The sequence below is a fragment of the Cibotium barometz genome, chromosome 24 (assembly GCF_041138505.1).
Source record: "Cibotium barometz isolate CiBa-2024 chromosome 24, ASM4113850v1, whole genome shotgun sequence".
NCBI classification, from domain to species: Eukaryota; Viridiplantae; Streptophyta; class Polypodiopsida; order Cyatheales; family Cibotiaceae; genus Cibotium; species Cibotium barometz.
In genome coordinates, this window is record NC_141069.1 from 27018762 (window position 1) to 27044231 (window position 25470).

The 25470-nt window shown below is 44.3% G+C and overlaps 1 protein-coding gene across 2 annotated transcripts; it reads left to right on the plus strand.

Moving 5' to 3' along the window:
- Positions 1-1874: 1874 nt before the first annotated feature.
- Positions 1875-25470, plus strand: LOC147625098 (1,4-alpha-glucan-branching enzyme, chloroplastic/amyloplastic-like). 2 transcript variants are annotated; one of them, XR_015268918.1, is made up of 14 exons: positions 1875-2303; positions 2408-2536; positions 3691-3925; positions 17768-17837; positions 17966-18235; positions 18329-19235; positions 19320-19436; positions 20033-20095; positions 20224-20331; positions 21082-21169; positions 21291-21358; positions 21518-21599; positions 24969-25085; positions 25178-25470. XR_015268918.1 is itself a non-coding variant. In XM_086818363.1 (14 exons), the coding sequence occupies exons 1-14, from the start codon at positions 2256-2258 to the stop codon at positions 25202-25204; spliced, it is 2343 nt and encodes a 780-aa protein (XP_086674489.1). In that variant the 5' UTR covers positions 1886-2255; the 3' UTR covers positions 25205-25470. The 2 variants fall into 2 exon arrangements, 1 of the variants encoding a protein (XP_086674489.1); XM_086818363.1 differs by having other exon boundaries at positions 1886-2303; positions 21082-21183.

Genomic DNA, 25470 nt, shown 5'->3' on the forward strand with positions numbered 1-25470 from the left:
TGAACATGAAGTAAACTATGAAAGTACTGAGCTAGTGGGGGGGTGTGATGGATGGAGCACTACTGCTAGAGGCTCAGTATGCAACCTATATGCGCAGGGTATACGAGAGAGAGAGAGAGAGAGAGAGAGAGAGAGAGAGAGAGAGAGAGAGAGAGAGAGAGAGAGAGAGAGAGATATGAAAAGCTAGAGTTGTAAGGGGAGAGAAAAAGGACTATAATTTGATATCTTTTCTTTATCACTTTCTAAATTTATCACCCTTTTTAAATATATATTTGAGTTATTATCTAACCAATATTAAAGGCTCTTTTAGTTCTTGGCATATCAACAAAGTTTTATACGTAAGGTAGTTCACCACAATCCGATTTTATGTTGATGCCATAGGTGACAATGGCAATTCAATACTCGATTGTAACAATACAGCACCCAAGGTACTAAAATGGTGAACATTAGCTTTGCTAGCCTTTAATTTAATTTTTTAAAAAGAAAAGGAGTATTTTTTTGAAATTGGCAAGAGAGAGCATAGACTTCAAAAAGCTTTATTAGTAATAAGGAAAGGACCTTTCTTACAAGCAAGCCATTTTCTAGATTTGGACACGAGAGAGCATGGAGAAGACACTTGGACATGAGAGAGACATATGGAATAGAGAGAGAGTATAGACCTCAAAAAAACTTTATTATCAATAAGAAAAAGACATGAGAGAGTGTGGAGAAGACATTTGGAATAGAGAGAGCATAGACCTCAAAAAAACTTTATTGTCAATAAGATAGGACCTTTCTTACAAGCCATTTTCTAGATTTAAATGAGAGAGTGGAGAAGGCACTTGGACACGAGAGATGTGGAGAAGACATTTGGACATATAGACAACCTCAAATATTTAGAGTTGTAGAATCTCTCTAGAGAATGCTACACCCTTCTCAATAAAAAGTTATAAAGAAAGTCATTGAAGGTCACCTACAATGACTATCATCAATCACTGTAGGTGACCTACATGGAATCACATGAGCACTCTGACATAGAATGCTACACCCTTCTCAATAAAAAGTTATAAAGAAAGTCATTGAAGGTCACCTACAATGACTATCATCAATCACTGTAGGTGACCTACATGGAATCACATGAGCACTCTGACATAAGAATCTTTTCTTGTGTCAATGGCATGGAGGGCTTTAGGAGGGTTCTATGTATTAGAACGAGCCAAGCTTGGCCATCCATCGTGTGGATGGGGGATCTTCCTCACTCATAATTGTAGGGTGAGTGGGTCTAAAGATACTTAAAACCTAATCAATCCATCGAAGCCTTTACACATATAATTTGCCAACCATCACATGATTCATTGATTTTCGATGTGCATTTAAGAGCACCTTCCTCTTTCCACCATCCACATCACATTCAAGTATATAAATGTCTTAAAGCTATATATGAATGTAAAACTTTTATGGCTACCTCGAAAGCCCATTTGGTCGTCCGTGAAGCCCCACACACACGTGTCAAGGGAGAAAGGTTGCACTCGCATCCTAGCTTGAGATGCTAAACTAGACACCAAGTCTGATCCGGGTTTAAGTACTTTTGCTTAAAAAGCCAATCTTTATGTTAGATGTAATCTTTTTAAGTATATTGTTGGTTGTATTTTATCTAGAAAGACAATCTTTATGTTAGATGCAATCTTTTAAGTATTGTTGGTTGTATTTTATGTTAGATGCAATCTTTTAAGTATTGTTGGTTGTATTTTACCTAGAAAGATAACTTTAATGTAAGGCCATCTCTCGAAGGGCAAAGGAAAAATATTTGCCTTTATGGGAGAAAGGCAACTTAAAAAGAGACCTTCCTAGAAAACAAGGTACCTCACTTGCAAAAATAAACACTGCTGGTCCCCATTCATCGTTGTGTTCAACTTTTTCGGACCAAATGGTTCTTTTTTGGCTGGATGTGTTTGTGTTCTTCATTTTAGAGTGAGGCTAACTTAACCTCGGCACTATCTAACACGGGGCCTTAAATGCCCATGGCAAAGTTACCAGAAAAACTCAGTGGGCAGCTAGAGCAATGCCATGTGTGCATGTGTAAGGGATGGACGAGCAATCTTGCCTTCCAACTCCCATGGGCTGGGGCTTAGGGAATGTGTCAATTGACACGCTTTAAAATCTACACTTTTTTATAAAATTTATACACTTTTATTACTTCTAAATTTCCTACAAAGCCAGGAGTGCCTTCCCAAGATAAGTTGGCAAAAGCACAAATAATAAATAAAATATAGACAATGCACACTGCAGTGTGGAGCTCTCTCAGCTCCTATTACCCGCCCAAGGTTTGGTCATAATTAAGAATATCATTTGATTAATGGATGATTAACATGTTCTTAATAGGGCTCTCCAAGTTCACTAGCTTATCAGAGCATTTTTGGTTTTACAGGATCCGAGTAACGGAAGCGAATTCAAGACGATCAAGGGAAGCGGTGATTTTGCGGGAAATGTAGCGGACAAATTTGGGCTTCGACAAATTTGCCATTTTCGCCAAAATCAGATATGGAATAGCGGCAAGGTTACGCTTAAAACCCTGGCAAACAAGGCAAAATCTTCATTAATCATGTGCAAACTAGGGGCGCCTGGCATGAAATTCGCAGTAATCATGTGCAAATTACGGCCACTGGGCACTTGAATGGTTCTCATCATCTGCAAATTAGGGCCACTTGGCATCAAATGCTATTCGTATAGTTCCAAATTAGGGCAGCAAAGGCTTCTTAATGGTCCATACCATGTGTATATTAGGCCACCTGACATCAAATGCTGATTGAGATGGTTTTTATTATGTGCAAATTAGGGCTTCTTGATATCAAATGCCAAAAATGATTTTTATTGTGTGCAAGTGATTAGATGCTGTTCCAATGGTTTTACTTTGTATCGAATGTTATGTCAAATTAGGATGGTTCACCTGGGATCAAACGTTGTTTGGATGGTTCTTATTATGTGCAAAAACATAATACCTTGCATCAAATGCTAATTGGATGGTTCTTTATCATGTGCAAATTAGGTTCATTTGGCATTAATCATTACTATTTGAATTGCTACTATAACTAAATAGTTTGCCTTATTTAGGGCCACTTGGAATCAAATGCTGATTTGCGTGGTTGTTATCATGTGCAAATTAGGGCCATATCGTTTCAAGTGCCAAATTGCATGCTTCTTACTATGTGCAATGTACAACCATCTTTCATCAGAGGCCGTCTGTGAATGGTTCCTATTATGTGCTTATTAGGGCATCTGGCATCAAATGCTAATTGGAAGGGATCTTATGATGAGCAATGGCGGCCACTAACTGAAAGGTTCTTATTACGTGCAAACTAGGGTCACCTAGCATGCTAATTGAATGGATTCTAGGCTTCTAGCATGTGCAAACTAGGGTCACCTAGCATGCTAATTGAATGGATTCTAGGCTTCTAGCATGTGCAACCTGGGGCAACCTGGCATAGCTCTTATTATGTGCATATTAGAGCAAATAAGGGCCACTTGGCATCACATATACTTGAATAGATGGCTTTTTTTGTATGCCACATGGCATCAAATCCTAGTTGAATGGCTTGTATTATGTACAAACTTGGCATTAGATGCTAAATGAATGGTTCTTTTCATGTGCAAACCAGGGCCAGTTGGCATGAAATGCTTACTGAATGGTCTTGTCTTGTTTTTTGGTTTCAGGAACATTTGTTGTCTTACAAGAAAGTGGATCCTATTGTTGCAAACGCGACTACTTTCAGCAAAGAGGACCTCCTTGTTAGTAATTTGTCCATGGATAACCGATGGTTAGGAGTGTTCAATGTAGATCCTGACCTGACTGCCCATGCAGATCACCTGAATTACAGATACCATCAGTACTTGAAACACAAGCAAAACATTGAAAAGTACGAAGGAGGTCTTGAGAAATTCTCTTTAGGTGATTTAAAAACCTTGGTAATTTAGAGAGAGAGAGAGAGAGAGAGAGAGAGAGAGAGAGAGAGAGAGAATTCTATTAAACATTTTCAAAGGACTCGAGACCAAAAGTTTCATGTGGTACCGAGCCATGAAAAAACTAAAAAGAACCTAAATACTTTAGTAAATAGAACCTAAATACTTTAGTAAATAGAATTCAGAGAACAGAAAGCTATATTGTTGCATTGAGACACAAGGCCTTTTGAAATAGGGCCTGAAAAGTTACACACATCCTTGACGAAAGGGTGTGATGCTTATGTCTTTTGAATGAGATGATCTCTTCATAGGTGATCCATGTGACAGGGTGTGACCCTTCATTGGTGTCCTTTCAATGATTGAAGGCTAATCAAGAGTAGTTAGAGAGATCAAGTCACAATCGCGACACATTATGTAAATGTTTTATGTCTTTCATGCAAAGTGACTCTGGATATGTGTTAAGGATGTGTCTATGTTTAAGTTTGTCGAAGGCCCTAGTCCTCCGCGTGGTTCAGTTTCATTTGTATCACAGCTGAATCATAGGCCCATAAAGCTGTCCATAAGCCAATATGCCTGAGATACAATACCCCATGGCAATAGAAAGTGCCCAATGGCTCAATTTCATGCCCAATGGCAATAGCAAGTGTCCAATGGTTGTCCAATAGCAAGTGTCCAATGGTTGTCTTGATATAACCAATCAATAAGACAAATGCCCGATGGCTGAAAATGATAATACAACGATTGAATACCCTTGCCTTCAATATTTCTTTGCAATGGAAGCCTTCAAATTGTCCCCAATAGCTGGTATATTTCATGGGCAGCCTTAGAGAAAGAGAGCAACTAGCATCAGGGCAGCTTGTAACGGTGTTAGAGAGCCATGACCTTGGAATAGAGAACCACAAAGAGAAGAGTTGCCAACATGGTAGAGGCTAGTTTGCAGATTCAGAAAAACACACCCTAGATGATGAAGATGATGGTGGCTCAGTTCAGAAAACAGCAAGACTGAATGGAAGAAAAAACACAGGTTTGACGGTGGGGCAGTCCAACAGAAAATGCAATACCCCTAAAAATGCAGAAACCCAAAAACGCAGATGTGGTTCAGCCGAGCTCTGATACCATCTTGGATATCACAGGAGATCACACATATGCACCTATGGAGGGTGAAATATCATCATCATGGTCAGTATGTGGAGAGGGATGAAGCTTGAAGGAGGAGATGGAGCTTCAACCCCCATGGTAGTGATGCACAAGGTTAGAGAGAGAGAGAGAGAGAGAGAGAGAGAGAGAGAGAGAGAGAGTGATACAACCAAGAGAAAGATTGCACAACTCAAATGATATTTACTATGATAATGAATCCACCCAAATACAAGCGTTTATAGGGACCAAATCCTTATCTTTTTTTTTTTTCCCCAGAAACGAGACATCTATTAAGTATGAAAAAATTTCACACCAAGTAAGGTGGAGATCTCAACCAATTAGGAGTCCTGTGCTGCCAATAGGGTCCCGAATGAGAGGACGTGAAAAAGATACCAATGTCCCACTCTCTCATAAACTGGCCACGCTTCCTATCCGCAGCCCTCGAAGATCCCTGGATTCTGGCCCAGGTAGCCATGATGGTGTGAATAATATTACTCCAAATCCTGCGAAGACCTTTAATAAGAGGGTGTTCACACCACTAAGGACACTTGAATGGACTCCAAACTAACTCCGAAATACCCTGATGTGAACAGCCTCTATGGATGTGAACAACCCTTATAGGTCAAATGATAAGGCTTGATGCCTATAAAAGCATGTACTTGGGTGGTTCTATCATAACGTGCAATACCATTTGAGTTATACTATAAAATGTTCCAGGAGAGGCAGCCACCTACCCCGATCATGGCACCTGAGACTTGGCACGAGTATGCGATGTCCCTATATGATGTACCTGGACAGCCTCCCATTCTGCGCCCGCCATCACCTCAACCGGATCATTGCGTTTTCTTCACTTTGCGGATGGTGCTAGATGCGATTGATAGACTACACATAGGGAGGGTGCAAGATCATGAAGGTCTAGCAGCTGAACATTTCTCATATGCACGGGATACTCTGGCACCGATCCTTGTACACATGTTTAATAGAGCTGTGTGTGAAGGTTTCCCAGCTAGTTGGACAGATAACACTATTGTGCCGTTGCTTTTTAAGAGCGGGGATCCCATGATGCCCAGTAACTATCGTACGATCATGATTGGCCATTATCTGGCTAAGATATACGGATCCATCTTGGAGCATGAGATGAGCCGGTGGGCAGAGAGGCAGGGACAGAGAGCAATTGGACAGGCTGGTTTTAGGAGGGGATACACCACACTGGATCATATACTCACCCTCAGAGCTCTTATTGAGGAGGGACAAGCATGAGGACGGAGGATATATTGTTGTTTTGTGGACTTCCGCAAAGCATTTGATACAGTACCATGTGCCAGGCTTATGAGGAGACTACAGGATATTGGTCTCCATGAGGAGATGCAGTGGGGAGTATACACTTTGTATGAGTCAGTGATAGGCAGAATACGTGCCCCAAGGGGCTTTGTCGGATGCAGCGAACAGTACTATTGGGGTGAAGCAGGGCTGCCCGCTTTCACCCACGCTCTTTGGGCTATACATTGATGAGGTCTCAGACTATGTGGACAGATTGGGTGGCCCAGGGGCGAGCCTAGCTTGGGTGTTGATACCCATCCTGCTATATGCAGATGACATTGTGCTTATCTCAGACACTCCCTTGAGGGACTACAGAGACACTTGGATGCATTGCAGTCTTTTTGTGTGGACAAAGATCTCACAGTGAACCTTGGTAAAACCAAGGTTATGACATTTAATACAACACAAGCATGGGTGACTAGAACACAGACGCAGTTTACATTTAGAGGAGAGCCAGTTGAGTATGTCAGATCCTATGTGTACCTGGGGGTGACCTTCAGAGGGCCGCGGTTTTCTATGAGGGAGGCAGCAGAGGTTAGACTAGCACGAGGATTTGCAGCTTTGGGGGCACTTGAGAGACATTGCGCAGACATATAGTTTCAAGAGCCAGGCACGAAACTATGTCTATTTGACACTTTGGTTACATCGACACTTCTCTATGGAGCGGAGATATGGGGGCCTAGTCTTTTCCATAAGAGGAGGGAGCCATTGGCAGGACAGGACGGACCAGAGAGAGACTATTACGATGGATGGCAGCATATGGAAAGGCCATTAGTGATGATGATTGCACGCATGATTCGGAGCAAGTCATCTCTACCACATGAGATCATCAGGGCAGAGATGGGGGCTGCCCCAGTGGTATGCCTAGATGCGCACATGGCTGGCCTTGCATGGCATGAGTATTGATGCACTCCCGCCTTTTGCTTACAGCTTGGACTGCCCGTTCTTAGATCTCAGCTGTTCAGAGCTGAATCGGGTGATCAGGATGGACATTGTGAGACTAGATACAGAGAGGACATGGGTCAGCCCCCCGCAGCCGTTGGGCACGAAAATGGCACACTACCATAGTCATTTTCTACACCTCTCTTCGGACGGGTTTATTATACACCATGCTTACATGGACACACACCTCTCACATGGTATTCGGAGTGCTATTGGATAGATTCGCACCTCTTCACACCGGCTGAGGATAGAGACAGGTCGATATGAGGATATATCACTAGAGGACCGCATATGCCAGCTTTGGCATCAGGAGGTGGAGTCGGAGGAACACTATATATGTCGTTGTACTGTCTACTATGAGATCCGAGGGAGGTACCACTGCCTGTTCCGTGAAGGCTTTGGACCTTTGCATCGGATCATGGACTTTGAGGACCAAAGGTGCTTAGGGCTCTTCATACTTGAGCTTAGACGCCACAGAGAGAGCCTATTGAGGGTCAGGAGGGCAGTGGGACCAGAGCCGCCTAGACAGAGAGCCCTCACAGATTTTTTCAGAGCCAGCACTGTAACCCCACTAGCCTCTACTCCCCCATCTATAGGCCTACCTGGCAGACCACCCTCCACCAGCCTCTACTCCCCCATCTATAGTCACCCTGGACAGAGCCATTGCCATCTGTAGAGCGAGATGCCCACGACCACGAAGATCGCGTCCACGACTCCCTCACCATCAGCAAATTCGAGCCATCATTGCCCACCACCGGAGGAGTTTACCGCGACGATTTAGCGGTTCAGCTTTCAGCTCTTAGCTCTCTTAGGATGTTACTATTTTCATTCTTTCTTTCAGATTTATTCTGATGAGACATCATCATCATCATCAGTTGTACCTTGTTTTGGTCTCATGGGCCATTTCGGCCTTTAGGAGACGTTAATATCTCTCTCTCTCTCTCTCTCTCTCTCTCTCTCTCTCTCTCTGTCATCAGCTATGTACTATGTTTTGGTCTCATAGGCCACTTTGGACTTTCGCAGACGTTAACATATCTTTCTTTCTCTCTCTCTCTCTCTCTCTCCACACACACTCACCATGGCTATTCTCTATCCACCATAGTCATGGCTTGACCCTTCATCCCTCTCTTTGCACATGCTCCATCCTGGCACCATGGATTTCTACAACACTCTAAAGCCTCTATGTATTTGGCTCTCCAAATATGCCAAGTTGTAATACTAGTGTAACATGCGTCTCGCGGAAGCGTGTTCTTGATTAACGCTAAGCAAAGAAGATTAATGCTAATCCTTTATTTAGCAAAGACACAAAAGAGAAGGAGAGATAGACCTAATCTATTGTATATTGCCAAAACATGCTATGTATACAATGATCTTGCTGATTCATAGCTTCGTGCAAATGATCTTGCTGATTCACAGCTTCATGATGCATACAACGATCCTTGCAGCCCTCTACTTGCAATTGGACAAGAAAAGATCCACCACTGTGTCCTTGCTGCCTTGCAGAATCTGACAAATGGATCCTCTTGATCTTTGAATGATGATCCTAATGATCCTATTTATAGCGAAAAGGTATGAATTCGTAATCAAGTTGGTTCTTCCTATTTTTCCCACAACATTGTCCAAAAAGTCATAGAAGAACAAGAGAGAATGCCCTTGCCAATTTTTACTCCTTTGCCCAATTTTTCTTGATTTTGCCTTTTCTCCCAAATATGCAGTAGCTTCTCCCTGGAGCCTCAACTTTCAAAGTCCTCATCTCAGCTTACTGCTATGGAGGACCAAACCCACCAGCCTGGCAGTCCATCTCCTGCTGATTTGGCACAACAGGCTTTGTAGCAACAATTCCAATAACAGCTTTAGGAGTCCATGGCCACATTGGCTTCTTAGATCCAACAATTGAAAACCAATCGCCATCCTCATACTAGTTATGTACCAGCAGTCGACATTACAGCATCACTATACCAAACAATGAAGACAACATTCCCCTTGAGGTGGAAGGTGATGATCGTAAGACCCTTTATCGTCTTTTGCAAGGTAGTAAAGCAAAGAAATTGGAAATTAAACATCCCCACAACAACGCAATAAGTGTACACTTGAACAATGACTTTATAAATTACATGTGTATTTTGACTCTATGGTCCTTACCAATACCAAGAAGATTACATTTGTTGCATCCTTCCTTGAAAGGTACCACTTTGCTTTGGTGGCAATGGTGACACTACACTGGAAAAATGGTTACGGGTCATCGCCAATGCAGATTTTCAAGCCCGAACTTGGTTACGTCACTTGGACCAAACTGGTTCTCTAGCTTCTCATGTCTCCTAGTTCACTAGCCTGATATTGGAGATTGATTCTCTGTTTCTAGCTGGACGAGCTTCATGCCTTCATTGAAGGTTTACACCCCCCCCCCAGTTCGTACCAATGTGCAAAAGTACAGCCCTATCGACCTTGTTGTCGCCATTCACTACGTCGAGCGTGTTGCGGATTTGAATCCGAATTCTCAAACACCGGCCTCTGAGGGTCATTATGGCAGCAGTTCACATATGGCTCATCATGGTATTAAACAATCCGCATCAGGCAATTGTCAATTCCGAACCAAGTCCCCTTGGTAACATTCACAGCCACCTCACTGACAAGATGGGTCATCTTCTTATCATTCTGAGTGTCAATAGTTCTTTCAGCCATGTGCATCTGATCGTGGACGGGACTCTGAACGCGACGAGCCTCACAATCCTCATCGTACAACAACGTCGTCTTCTTGTGAACAACAAAAGACGGGATTGTGAACAATTTATCATGGCAATCATAGATGGTTTGAATGTCCTAAATGACCCAATGCTACTTAAAACCATAATGTGAAACCTTCAACTTCAAAAGACTGCTTGTATAATTCAAAAGGAAAACATGTAATAGCTCATGTACTTCATGTTAGTACTAGCCTTGCTTCAATAATTTCTTCAAAGACTTCACATACTAGCATGGAACACATTTCTGGAACTAAAGTTGACTCTCCTAACCTTGGTACATCTATGGAAAACTTTATTGAGTCACTCGATGACAACACCGAGGATTCTTCCAGCATGACTAAGAAGAATAGAAGGATGATATTGAAAAGCCCTTGGCTCTTTGAAGACACGGAGACTACCAAAGTGGAAATAACACTTGTTTCAACCTTACCCACATGGGATGAGACACTTGATATCTACCAAGTAAGAGGATAATGTTTTCAACATTGCAAAGAATTTCACACATTCTTCTAACAACTTAGATGAGTACTTCACGACTCTTAAGCCCAGCACTTCAGCAAATACTATTCAGGTATCATCGGGTGAATTCATGCTTGAACCTTCAAATTCTTATGCACCAATATAATGCAGTCAACTTCAAGCCCAACGACATTAAAGAATAATGCCATGACTTGGGATTTACCATTTAAAGCATGACAACAAGACAATAGAGAAAGCTAAGCTTCACCACAAGCATAAATGTCCTAATGACAAAGAACTCGACTCTGACATGGCAAAATGACAAATATCTTCAACAACATTTACCAATATTTCAATAACTCTTTCAATATCAAAAGTCTCTTATTTAGGTGGAGTCTTATTTTAAGTGGGAGGGAATATCACGATTGTGACTTGGATAGAATTGCACATGTGACACCACATTGGGGCCAGAATGGGCCAACTCCCATTTGGATAATTTTATTACCAAGGAGAATTTTATATGTACAAGCTTTGGGGACTTCCCAGATTCAGGCTAGCCGGATTATCCACATACAAATGCCAAAATTACAGCCCACTCTAGGGAATCATAAATTCAGCCATGTGTTTGCCAAGTTTTATTATCCATAGCCCTCACACAGGGCAGTTGGCGCATGCGGAAGCTCTAGGAGTCTTCTTTCAACCCTAAACACCTTTCTTGGAACATGCTTGATGCAAAACGCAAGTAGAAGATGGAGAGAAGAGAGAGAGATAGCCGAGTTTCAGCATGTTCATAATGTACAAAAAGGAAGTATAATCTTGGCAAGCCCTAGGCTGCCCCATCATCAGAAGTGTTCTTGACTCCAAGAAGTCCTAGTCTACTGACTCAGACTCAGCCTATTTTTATTTACAGGCCCATGAAGCACATCTGGCCTAGCCGACCTGCTGTCGGCCAAGTCCTTGGACAAAACCCCCATTTGCTACAGCCGACACAGAGAAGTCTCATTAAATGCTGGCCGACAACTTCCTCCGCTTTTCCACAGTCTTCCCTGCCCATGCCTAGCTGTTGTAGCTCCAAACTCTGGTCTTAAAAGTCCTCTTTATCTCCTGCCCTTTAGGAAATAGCCTTCGAATGAGCATGCACATGTCTTGCACATGACATCCCCCTCTGCAAAACTTGATGACGGGATTTCAACTTCTGACCTTGGATGACTTTCATCATCCCCTTTGTCTCCTCATGGACTCCCAAACCTGTCAACCTTTTCACTGAAAACCTTGCCCTATTCTCCAATTCTACTCCAAATCTGATGAATATCTATGCATCTGTTCTACCTTGTTCCTTATCCCTTCATGCCCTGTCCGTGAACACTTTCTTTGGTCTTCTTTTCCTGAGTATTGAGTTTGGCACTCTCACTCTGCTCCTTGGAGAAACATCCTCCCTTGGAACCGTTGCCTTAAAGCCTCCCAAGTTGCACCCAACTCACAGGATTGCCATTCCCCTTGGGTTTTGTGGAACACCACCAACCAACCTCCTAGGAACTTCTTCCATGTCTTGTGTTACTCTCCTTGGATAGTGCACCTTCATCTGGGACCGAATCAGTGTTTAGCCTTGCTAAGCCTAATGCTCTGATACCAATGTCACATGTGGAAGCCCTTGGAGTCTTCTTTCAGGCCTAAACACCTATCCTGGAACATGCTTGATGTAAAACGCAAGCAAAAGATGGAGAGATAGCTGAGTTTTAGTATATTCATAATGTACAAAAAAGGCAGTACAATCTTGGCAAGCCCTAGGCTGCCCCATCAAAAGGGTTCTTGACTCCAAAAAGTCCTAGTCTACTGACTCAGCCTCAAAGGACTGAATAGCTACAAGAACTCAGCCTATTGCTATTTATAGGCCTATAAAGCACATCTGGCCTGGCCGACATGCTATCGGTCAGGTCCCTGGACAAAACCCCCATCTGTTGCAGCCGACACAGAGAATTCAATTGGTCCTTGTCTCTTGAGACCCATGATTATATTCAATTTGCTGTTCTGATGGTACAAACCTATCAGCAAACAAGTACACTCCATTTAGCACACGGTACAGTGGGAATAGCCCATTCAGCATATGGTACAGCCGGCACAGTACCATTAGCAGATTCAGCCGGTACAAACAAGTACACTCCATTTAGCACACGGTACAGTGGGAATAGCCCATTCAGCATATGGTACAGCCGGCACAGTACCATTAGCAGATTCAGCTGGTACAAAGATACTCAAGACCAACAGCATGTACAGCAAGTATGGCAGCCGGTACAACCATGTATTCATAACCAGCAGCCAGTACATCAACATGTGCATCAAGCACGAACAAAAGTACAGCCAGCAAATACACAAGAACCATGTCAGCACAAGTCTCTATCTCCATCTGCTAGTACGTTAAAGTACTATAAAGCCATATCAGGTAAAACATAAGAAAGTAGAAGCATCGGTACAATAAACAGCCAGCCACATATACACCACCAACAGGAAGAACACATGTACAGCCAGAAAAGGGCACATCTCCACGGCCAGCAAAGGACAATATGGTCTGAAGAATCGCTGTACGGACATAAGGCTGTCGTTGTATAGAAAACTGGTTGACATTCATCCAAAAGACGTGCATAACAGATGCAAATGGTGGGTCAACATCTGTATGTAGAAGCCAACAACTTTTTCCATGCCCAAAATCCATGATGTTTACCATATATAATAAGTGAATGTGAAATTCATTATGTCCACATTATGAATTGTCCTTCCACATTCTAAACGTGTGTGGACAGCGTTATAAAAGCTTGTTCCCACACTGTATCCTTCCCAGATCTTCGGGTGCCTGCCAGGCGTGCTTCCCACATGATACTTGGGCTCAAGTGACCATCTCTGCATCCAGGGAACTATCCTGGGCACCTAGACCAAGCTCCAGGTGCCCAACTCTTTGTTATGAATAATCCTCATTGCCAAAGCTTGTAATTTCCAAATATTTGGGTGTCCTAGAGTTCCCTAGACCCCTTTCACACCGGGAAATGTCCACACTAGTGATAGTGGATAGCCCATAAAGGTCCCATGGCCAAAGGTGCCCATGACGCAACCCTTTACAGGCTTTGTCAGCTCACGACCAGCCCGCAAGCCGAGTTGGCTAGGTCACTGGTCCCTACATATAAGGAGTAGTTGGGGCTCACACTCCCCCATCGCATATCTCATATTTACAAGGCAGCTCCAGACCCTAACACAACAAGAAGACAGCAAGGCAAGGGTTGACGCAAGGCATAGAACGGTCAAAGAGAGGAGGGGCTGCAGCCAGGAAGTAGAACACACAGTTCAGCTCCCTTTTGTAGGCTAACACAAGCACCAGATCAGTCCAAAAGTCAGCCACCAAGAGCGGCCAGTATAGCAATCCTCTGAACAGTGTCACGACCCTGTGTTTTTCTCTTGACAGTATGCAAGTGTGCATGGGAACATGGTGGACAGTGTGAATGGCATCAGTTTGGGGCAACTTGCTTCATGGACAGATTGGTACAGTTTTTGGAATCAAAGGAGACTCTAGAAATTTTTTTAAAGGTTTCTTTTCATTACCCCATGTGGGGGGAGCGGACAAAAGGTTTTAAAAACCTTTAAAAACAATAGAACACCACCTCTCCCTCTCACACACTGAGAGGAATAGAGTCATCAGGCAGGAGCTGATTTAGAGACATATCATGCGCACATGGGTGACACCATCACAGCCTCTCCGTACGAAGATGGCATACTACAGAGATCATTTCTTGATGCTGACTTATGATGGTTTCATTCAGAGACTGCACTACATGGATCTATATCTTCCACATGCTCTGAGAGTAGTGATTGGACAGCTCTGAGTTTCATCACACCCCCTGGAGATTGAGGCTGGACGAGCACCCCGCATCTCGCGGGAGGAGAGATTATGCAGATTATGCAGAGAGGATGTGGAGAGCGAGTCACACTTTGTATGCAGATGTCCAGATTATGATGGGATAAGAGCCACCTACCCTACTCTCTTCAGAGGAGCAGACACATCTTTTCAGTCCATCCTGCAGATATCAGACCAACGAGTACTCGGGCGCTTCTTACTAGAGATATACCGACACAGAGAGCAGTTACTCCAATCAAGAGAGAGGAGAGCCTAGATCCGACAGACTTAGCTGACCGATTTCTTCCAGAGGACAGCCATGCCAGATCCCACAGTGATGGGCGGAGGGGCCACTTTGAGGAGAGCAGAGGAGATTTGAGCATTGCGGTGTCCACGAGTGCCCGGATACCGACCTTCCCACAGACATCGACATATGATCAGGGGCACGACACCAGAGGCGACTATAGAAGAGGACAGCCGGGACCCATTGATCTGGCGGACATCTTGCATATCATTACAACTGGCGCTGACATGTATGACATATTACACCCCCCCCCTCACCACAGGATGAAGCTGACTAGGAGCATGCTTGCATTGAGCATCGTTGTATCACCCTGGCATATAGTTGTGCATTTACCCGAGTAGTGCTCCATCCTTATATATGTACATACATCCCGACCTCACAGTAGCAGTTTTCTTCCAGTTGTTGTATTGTGCACTGAGCACCATCTGACACTCAGAGATACCACGTACATTGTACATGGTTTTGTCTCATAGGCCAGTTCTCTTTGGCCTGAGAGAGATGTTAATACAATCTTTCTTTCTTTCTTTCTTTCTTTCTCGCTTGGCACACGGAAGGCTGCTGGCGGGCTGCGCTGGATTACTTAGAGGTGCAGCTGAATATCACTGATAGGCCTGCTTTTTGGAGAGAGAGGCTGGTTGGCTGCTGTATTACAGAACACGCATACAGGCGCCTATTGACTCTTTCTCTCTCTTTGGCTTTTGGCTGGCTGGCTGCTGCGTTACAGTGAATACAGGCGTCAGCTGAATCTCCCCTGCTCCTTTGCTTTTGGCAAGAGGTTGGTTGTTGGGCTGCACTGCTGTACATACAGACAGAGCTGAACATATAGGCGTGGACTGTAGGAGGGAGTGCAGGGCTGGACAGTAGGTTGGAAGGAGGCACAGGGCTGTAGGCGGCTGCAGGAAGCGCACAGCCGTGTGGGTTTCTCTCTCTCTCCTACACACTTGTGGGACATCAGCTTGGTGTTTGGTGGTTCCGAACACATGAACACAGACATCATGTCGATGGCATTCGACTGATGGAACTTTCAGCTTCTCTTTGCTTTGGTTCAAGACTGTTTTGGAAAGGGTTTATGGACTGTTTTGTGGTAGTGCATGTGGCTATGAACATGAGTAATTCTGAGGCTGTTTTGAGACTGTTTATGGGCTGTTTTTGGTTGGCTGCAAATTCAGCTATGTGCTTGGGTTTCCGGTTGCAAGTACAGGTCACTTGGATGTGTTTCTTGGCATGGGAGTGATGCAAGCTCGCATGGCTGCATGCTCATGGAGCAGATTGTTTTCTTCCTGCTGGAACGGAAGAAAACAACAGTGCCAACAACGGCGTACATCTAGTTACCTGTTCCCTCATGAAACATCTGGAAACATAGAGATGCCCATAACTATAGGCTTCAGGAGTTCTACTGTGACGGCTGAGTTTCTAGCCTTATTGTAATCAAAGCTCTCTTATAATCAATTAAAGAAATACCGCAAGGGGCGCCATTGCGTTTTGGGGCCAATTGGTGTCCGTGTACTGTTTGCAGGAGCACTCTTGCTCCCCCTGTTTGTTTTCCTTTTCTTGGTCCTCAAAGGTGTTGAAGTGTTTTGTGTGCAAGTTTGTTTTTGCACTGCCCTTTGGTTTTGTCTGAAGACCAAGGCCGGTTTACAAACAGCCAAGGTCAAGTCTAGTGGGGAAAATAGCAAGAATTAGGTTAGTACAATTGGAGGCAGAATTTTGCACATATTATTATACTAATTCTTAGTGTTCAAGTGCAAGAATAAAACTGGCTTACTTCTCCTTGATTTCAGTGCCTCCTCAAGCCCAAAAATGAAGTACACAAGCTAGTTTGGCTACTTCTAGGGTTCTATAACATGTGAGGTTTATAGGCAAGGAGACCTACCTTCAGATGGGGGCCCTACATTGTTAAAGTTGAGACACTGGTACTCGTGTGTGCATTCCAAGAGGGAGTACGATGCCCATGTGTCAGGCTGCAGTCTCCCTCCTGGGTGCAAATGATGTAATCCTTCTGACACATTCGATTGAAGATGCACAAAAAAGTTATGCCTTCTCTTGAGCAATTCTGTGCACACAGTAATTTAATAGTCAACCTACAAAAAAAAAACCAAAATCATGCTGGTCAAGACCATAAAGGGGCCCTCTACCACTAGCCTTGATTGGGTGTTTGCATATCCAGAAACTTCATGCTCTACCATCCCAGAGGCTTCTAAAATTGCATGCAAGCAATGGCCTGCTAGATGGGAGGCACCTCCTTACTCACCCGTCATGGGATCCACAAGTAGATGAGACTTTTCTTTAGAGGCAATGCCTAACTAAGTGGGAAAGGCAAGTTTTTTCCAAATATAACCACTACTCCTCACAAATCAGCCCCCTACACAAGATTTTAGAGGGGACAGAAGACACCCAGCTATGTGACAGCTGATACCACAGTAAGTATTGCCATTCATGTAATTTCTGCCTTTCACTTAAGCTCTCATCATCTCAGGTGTGAGATAGGACAATGGCACAGGAATTTGGAATTGAACAAGATCTGCCAAGGGTGTCCCATCGGAGTGGAAGAGACAGAAACACACCTTGCTCAAGTATGCTGGATACAATCCTATCTTTGCAGGTTTTTGTCACGTGTTTGAGGACGGAGGAAGCATTTACTTCTTTTGCGAACCTTGCCATAGCTGTGTTCATAAAGAAGGTGTGGTGCCCCAATCCTGAGGGGCACTGCTTGTTTCTTGCTCCACACATACAGAGCAAGGTATCGAAACCTAGTCATCCCAGTTTTCTGTTTCACAAAAGACCTTTGTACTGCTTTTGATTGGGTTTCATAGGCTGTATTCGGCCTATTTGGAAGTTACATAATATTCTTATATGAGCAGTGATTATTAATGAGGCTTGGGCCCACATAAGTGAGTTGTGTGCACATAACACTGTGTGGAGCCTTAAGTGTGAGTTCCAGATCTAGTCTAGCCCTTCAGTTGCATAGAACCTGGTTTACTAACAGGATTTTGTTTTTGTTTTTGTTTTTTAAATTTCAGCTGATATTTATTTCAACATGCGCAGGGTATTTAAAACTTGGTTTCAATAGAGAAGGGAATTGCATTGTGTACAGTGAATGGGCACCTGCAGCACAGTAAGCCCTCAGAATAGCCCTTTTTTGGGCAGTCAGCCCTCCTAAGCTTTCGATGCATTTGAAAGATACATCCAAGCTTTTTTATTGGTATGTCAGAGTTCAGGTAAATTACTTCTCTTTCTGTACAGGTCAGCGCAACTGATTGGTGACTTCAACAACTGGGATGGCTCACAACATAAGATGGAAAAGAATCAATTTGGCATTTGGACCTTGAGAATACCGGACATAAATCAAAAGTCAGCCATTCCACATCAGTCCAAGGTGAAGATCCGCCTTCAAAGTGGAGACGGTGCTTGGCATGATCGAATACCCGCGTGGATCAGATGGGCCACAGCTGATCCAGGCCGATTCGGAGCACCTTATGATGGCATATATTGGGATCCTCCTCCTGCTGAAAAGTATGGTTTCTCATACATGTGGCTTGTGCACTAACTGAATGTGGTTCTAAGCCTTTTGAGAACGTCATTACATTTGGACTCTGTTGTCAACAGATATGAATTCAAGCACCCTCAACCCCCAAAGCCTCTGGCACCCCGGATATACGAGGCTCATGTGGGCATGAGTTCTGCTGAGCCTCGTGTATCATCATACATGGAGTTTGCTGACAACATTCTACCTCGGATCAAGTCAAATAACTACAACACTGTACAGCTAATGGCAGTCATGGAGCACTCTTACTATGCATCATTTGGCTACCATGTCACTAATTTCTTTGCTGTCAGTAGTCGTTCAGGGACACCTGAGGAGCTGAAATACCTCGTTGACAAAGCACATTCCTTAGGCCTCAGGGTGCTTATTGATGTTGTGCAGAGTCATGCTAGCAACAATGTCACAGATGGTCTCAACGGATATGATTTTGGGCAAGCCACTGAAGCCTCTTATTTTCACACGGGTGACCGTGGGTATCATAAACTATGGGATAGCCGGTTATTCAACTATAGCAATTGGGAAGTGCAGCGGTTTTTGCTGTCCAACTTGCGTTGGTGGCTTGATGAGTTCAAGTTTGATGGATTCCGATTTGATGGAGTCACATCCATGCTTTACCATCACCATGGGATAAACATGTCATTCACTGGCAACTATTCTGAGTATTTTGGCTTCAGTACCGATGTGGACGCAGTGGTATATTTGATGCTGGCCAATGACCTCATTCATAGCCTTTCTCCTGATGCCACAGTGATTGCAGAGGATGTTTCTGGGATGCCAACCCTATGCAGGTCAGCACGAGAAGGTGGTGTAGGGTTTGACTATCGCCTGGCTATGGGGATCCCAGATAAGTGGATCCAATATTTGAAGGATGTTCCAGATGAGCAGTGGAAAATGGGGGAGATATGTCATGCGCTACTGAACCGGAGGTACACAGAAAAAAGTGTGGCATATGCTGAAAGCCATGACCAGGTAGTCCAGAGAGGTGTGTGGCTTACTCTGTAGATGACTATCTCCCCTGGGTATCGTTTCTGTTCATGGTCTCTCCTTGTGCAGTCACTGGTTGGGGACAAGACTTTTGCTTTTCTGCTGATGGACAAGGAGATGTACACGGGCATGTCAACCTTGCAACCGATTTCTCCGGTTGTTGACCGGGGCATCTCTCTTCACAAGGTATTTTTTTTCTTCAATTTGTATGAGCAGTTCTTCTTCACTTTTCAATTAGATTGCTTTGAAATCTCAATTGGAGGAGCAACCACTAGCCAAGTGAAGGCACCTGGGCTGTGATGGGGAAACCCATGTACACAGCAGGGGTTTGTGTGTGTTTTTCCCGGGGATTCCTGAATTGAATTGGTCTTGAAAGCATGACACAAAAAGAAAACCATGTGAATACACACAAATGTGCACTATGCACACATGTGCATGCACATACGAGGGGTTTCACTCATGTAATGCATATGTAATGTGCGGGTGCAAAACATGGTGTTTTAAAAGCTTGTACAAACAGTGCCTACACAATGGACAGAATGGATTTTACACATGAAAACGTTAGGGTATGTGGTGAATATGGGTATAAAATTGAGGCTTTTGTGCATAGAAGGGTATGGAGACTTCACACTTTTTGACACGGGGGCATTTCTCAAGGGGTCATGCACGCAGGTGCTGTCATTTAAAAATTCTGCATCTCAATCTTTTTAGAACTTTCTGTGTTCTCTCATTCAAAGAAGCTGGATATAATTTTTACAGCTTCTGCAATCTTTATGCTGTAGATGATCCATTTTTTGACAATGGCTTTAGGAGGGGAAGGATACTTAAATTTCATGGGAAATGAGGTAAGGTATTTTTTAAATTTGGTTGCAAAACTTTTTCCCAAAACCTTTGTGTCGTCGAGGCTCTAAACATCTCCAGATTTTTTTAAATGATTGATCAAACTCTGTAACTCTGGTTTTTGCAATTTAAGTTTGGGCACCCCGAATGGATTGACTTTCCACGAGATGGCAACAACTGGAGCTATGAAAAATGTAAAAGGCAATGGGACTTGCTAGAAGTGGATCATCTCCGGTACAAGGTGATTTGTTCTGCTTTCAGTAAAGTCATACATACATACCGGTGTGCCTACCTACAAACATACATACTCACATACCATATATACCATACATACCCTACATGCATACATACAAGGTGTTTGTTTTAGAAAAGCCATACATGCATACATGCATATATACATACCTACCTACAAACATACATACTTACATACCATATATACCACACATGCCCTACATGCATACATACAAGGTGCTTGCTTTCTATACTTGCAGCAAAGACATGCATGCATACATGCGTATATACATACCTAACTACAACATACAAACATACATACAAACATATCATCTTACATACATATATACCGTACAAATATGCATCACACATATCTTACATACATACATACATACATACATACATACATACAAACGTATATACCATACATTCCGTGCATACATACATTTACCTACATGCATGCATGCATGCGTACATACATACCATGCATGCATGCATACATACCTACCATACGTACATACCATATATGCCATGCATGCATACACACATACATATGTACGTGCATGCATACATACACACTGCACCATGACCTTAGACCAGGAAGGGATCGAACATGAATTTAGGACCAAAATGTCTGATTCATCATACTGCCTGCACCAAGATTCTGATAAGTTGGCAAGTCTTTGTTCTCTTTTTGGCTGTTTGTCTATATTAACAGTTCAAAGCACCCATTGACATGTTTACTTTTCTGCTATTATAGTTCATGAACAATTTCGACAGAGCCATGAATGAGCTCGATGAGACCTTCCATATTTTGGCATCCACAAACCAGATGGTCTCATGCACAAGTGAGGAAGAAAAGGTATTTTTTTTTGGTTAGGACTTTGTCCTGGTTTGTGAATATGCATAACTTGCACAGCTAGTTGTATCGTATACAGTATGGGATGATGAAAGAAGGGTTCTTTGCAGGTCATTGTCTTTGAAAAAAGTGGTTTGGTGTTTGTTTTCAACTTCCACCCTTGTAACACGTACTCCGGGTAAGTGATCACCCATGAGCTTGAACAAGCATTTACTGCTTTTTCCATAAAAGGCTATTGGGTTTGAAGGTCTACATTATACCTCTCAATACATTTTACATTGCTTGGGAAATAATTGTATTTGATGAACAAGTTTAACTTAGTTTGTGCTGTTTATAGGTACAAGGTTGGCTGTGACTTACCAGGAAAGTACCGTGTTGCTCTAGATAGTGATGCTCTGGAGTTCGGTGGTTATGGCCGAGTATTAATACTATCATTATACTCTCTGATTTTTAAATTTTCTTTCCTGGAATATGTAAGCTGCAGTAGTTAATTTGCATGTGTTTGTGTGTGTGTGTGTGTGTGTGTTTTTTTGGGAGGGTGGGAGGGGGTGTTGTGCATGGAGGGGTTTGTGTGTTATGAATGTTGGTTACACCGGTAATTTTCCTGTTGAATGGGTTGTATAGAGCTTTGCTAATGAGATGGTATGAAAGGCCTTGGGCTGGTCCTTTCATGCAAAAAGACCTTGTAGGCTACCTTTATAGGCTGGTGTCTCTTCCAAAGGTCCCTCCAGAATTGTTGTGTGTATGGGAAGCATGGGCTGTACCATTTATTACCAAAGGTGTTTCCTTTTGCTCAATGTTTCAAAGATCTTAAACATGTTGTCTTTTGTGAAAGCACTTTTTCTTGAGTGGTTAATGTCCTAAATTTACCAGGTCTATACTAGGTGAATAGTCCTGCATGTATTCTCTAGCTAGAGAGTGCCCCCCAACCCCCCTTCTCTGCCTCCTTTCTGCCCTCTACCTCCCGTCCGCATCCCTGCCCGACCACCATAGCTTGTTCCCACTGCCAACCCATCCCCCCCCCCCCCCCCCCCCCCCCCTGTTTTTCTTCTAGTCACCTTTGCCGTCTGCCTACCACCCCTTTTTCTCCTCGTCCGCTGTTTTGCTACAGGTTGAGATTTATTGCAGTTGCAAGTCCCCTTTGGCTCCACCCTTCAGGAGGACTCCATGGTAGCCCCTTCCTCGTCCTTATTTGAGGCCACTTTCAGATGTGGAAGTCTAGCTTTTGGCATCTTCTGTGGCTTCTCTTGAAGTTAGCACCTTGCTTTGCACTTTCGTTGGCTGCTAACGGGTTCTAGGCTAGATCCACGGTCTCCTCCAGGCAACTCTCATTGGGTAGGCCTGGTGGTATCACGGACATTCAGTTCCTAGGCAATGGCTCTATCCGGGTGGAGTTTAGCTTTCCCATCCTTGTGAAAAAACTGTTCATGAGCCCATGGGTGGCCCCCACTCCCACAAGCGCAGTCCCTGAAGGCTGAGAGAGACGTTCCAGACTAACAACATCAGATGCTTGGTGAGCACGAGCAGTAGGCATGGGCAGCCCGGTGCGTGCCCGGCCCTCCAGGCCACTGTCCCTGAGGGCATAGTACATACAGTCTGCGAAGCATTATGAGCATTCATGATAGGATCCTTTGCCAGGTTTTCCAGAAGATTCTCCATGGCCAGTGTCAGGCAATCCCCTGGTGGACCCCACTGCCACTCCACAGGTGGCCCTGCAGGATTCCCCCTCCATTCCTCTAATCCAGTTTCCTCTGCCCCTGCGGACCTGACTCTGGAATAGGTCCCTGCTTCTCCAGCCACATCACATCCCTTCCCCCACCCCCCATCCCCCCGGGCCCCCGAAAGGATCGAGGATCGGCCTCCAGCGGCCCTGGACCCTCTACTGTTGCCAGTCTTGGCATCAGTACTTAGACGTGGGTGGGACACATACATGTCCACCTGGAGTGCCTACAATACACCCGTGCAAGAACAACCACTTCCCCTCCAAACAAACCCCAAATTCCTCGCAAGCCAAGGAGGGGCCCTCCAGGGCCCGTAGCCTCTTCACTTCACCATTTGGGACAGCCTCTTGGAAGATCTGAGGGCTGGGTGTGGCACCTGCTGCAACGATCGAAGGTTGTGTGCGAGGAGCTTCAGAGGGCCTTAGTTGGGGTGGATGTCAATGTCCTCATGATACAAGAATATCACAAGGTATGATCCACTAACTTGTCCTCCTCTAGCATTCCCTCCCGACCCCCACAAGTGTTGGAAGTTAGTGGATCATACCTTGCAAGACTAGCGATCAGTTTCACGTGCCTTTGCATCACAGAGGCCACTGGCTAGCTATTTTCTAAGGCGTGACCGAAGTTGGTGAGGCCCATGAAAGCCCAGGAAGTTCACATCTTTGTTAGCTTTGTGCCTGAGAGGGGGATTTTCACATATCTTCACGACAAGGATCTCTGCCCTGGTGAGGTTAGGGATGGGGCCTCCGCTGAGTGGGACTTCTTGGTGGGACACATACATGTCCACCTGGAGCGCCTACAATACACCCGTGCGAGAACAACCACCACTTCCCCTCCAAACAAACCCCAAATTCCTCACAAGCCAAGGAGAAGCTCTCCAGGGCTCGTAGCCTCTTCACTTCACCATGTGGGACAGCCTCTTTTAAGGGGTGGCACCTGCTGCAACGATCGAAGGTTGTGTACGAGCAGCTTCAGAGGGCCTTAGTTGGGGGGAATGTCAATGTCCTCATGATACAAGAACATCTCTTGACTACGAAGAGGGCCAGGCGATGCAGGAAGGTTCTGTTGGTTGCAATCATGCTTTTTGGTACCCTGCCTATGGACTCTTAGGCAACCAAGGTGGGATTTGTATCTCCATTGGGAGTTAGCTTTTTTCCCAGGTGACTGATTCAGGTACCATCATCCCTGGCAGGGCATATAGGTGCTTCTTTTCTTTGAGGGGACCGTGTTGGTCTTTTTAACATCTATGCCCCCACCAAGGCACAAGATCACACTGACTTTTGGATCCAGGTGTGTCAAGGTCTCCTGCTTGTAGCATGGGGGGTGACTTCAACATGATTGAGGACTCGGAGAACCCAGAATAGAGGCCACAGTGAGTGTGTGAAAACAGCATTTTTCCCAGCCCTAAAAAGGGGATTTTACTGGGCTTTAGTGTCTTTGCTGCTGGCCGACAGCCTTTAGGCTCGCTGACCAGCACTCCCTCATACTATATATAGGTTAGCCTCATCATTCATCACATTGTACCACTTCTTGACCATCTGCTGTTGCTGTTGCTGTTGCTGCTGCCGGCGAATACACCATACCTGCCTCAGCACATCAGCGTTTACTACTGGCCACACCTGTCAGAATATGCGGCCGAGATGAAGACAAGATCGACGCTCCACTTGAGGGATGCTTGTACTAATGAAGAATCTTTTCTAAAGAACAGTCCTGTATGTGTGCCCGTCCATCTGACCATCCTCTCCACATGTAGGCTGTCTGAAGGTCATCGGTGATTACATGCATGCTTATGAGTTAGGTTTCTTTGAAAGGGGGAGGATCTGGGAATAAGAGGAGTAGGTAAGCAGGGGGAGATGGAAGGTGGGGCTGCAGGACTCCTAAAGAGGGATGAGAAAGAAATGGAGTTACGAGAGTTGGGACTAGAGATGGAGGGGGCCAGGGCAGGAGCAGATGGGCTAGGAGAAGGTTTGAGCACCCTTTCAAATTTCAATCCTCATGAGTAAAGATTTGCTGAGGCTTAAGGGGACTACAGGTGTATAATCTGTTAAAGGTTTTGCTGCTTTCTAGGTTGGTCATGATGTTGACCATTTCACAAGCCCGGAAGGGGAACCAGGAAAGCCAGAGACAAATTTCAATAACCGTCCCAATTCTTTCAAGGTTTTATTGCCAGCCCGCAGCTGCCAAGTAAGAATTCCTCGTGATGGTGCAAAAGTCTGAGTTGATGATGGATGTGTTATCTTTGAGCACTCATGTTACTTGCCTTATGGCTTTCACAGGTTTATTTCAAAGTCAAAGAATTCTGAGTTTTTATCCCACGGGACTCGTGGACTTTGTTCTCCAATAGTCGGTGGGGGACATCGTCGATATCAACAAAATGAACTTTGGGAACTGCAAGGCCATGTTATCTTGTGGTACTCAAGGATTGGAAACTTTTGATAAGCAAGAATGAGCCATGGGGGCCTCACGTCTTAGAAAACCCCCATGTTGCCTACATTAGAACCTAATAAGCAATACCCCTCTTGTAAAATGTAAGGCTATTAGTAGATCTAATAAAAAAACGGTCTCTTTT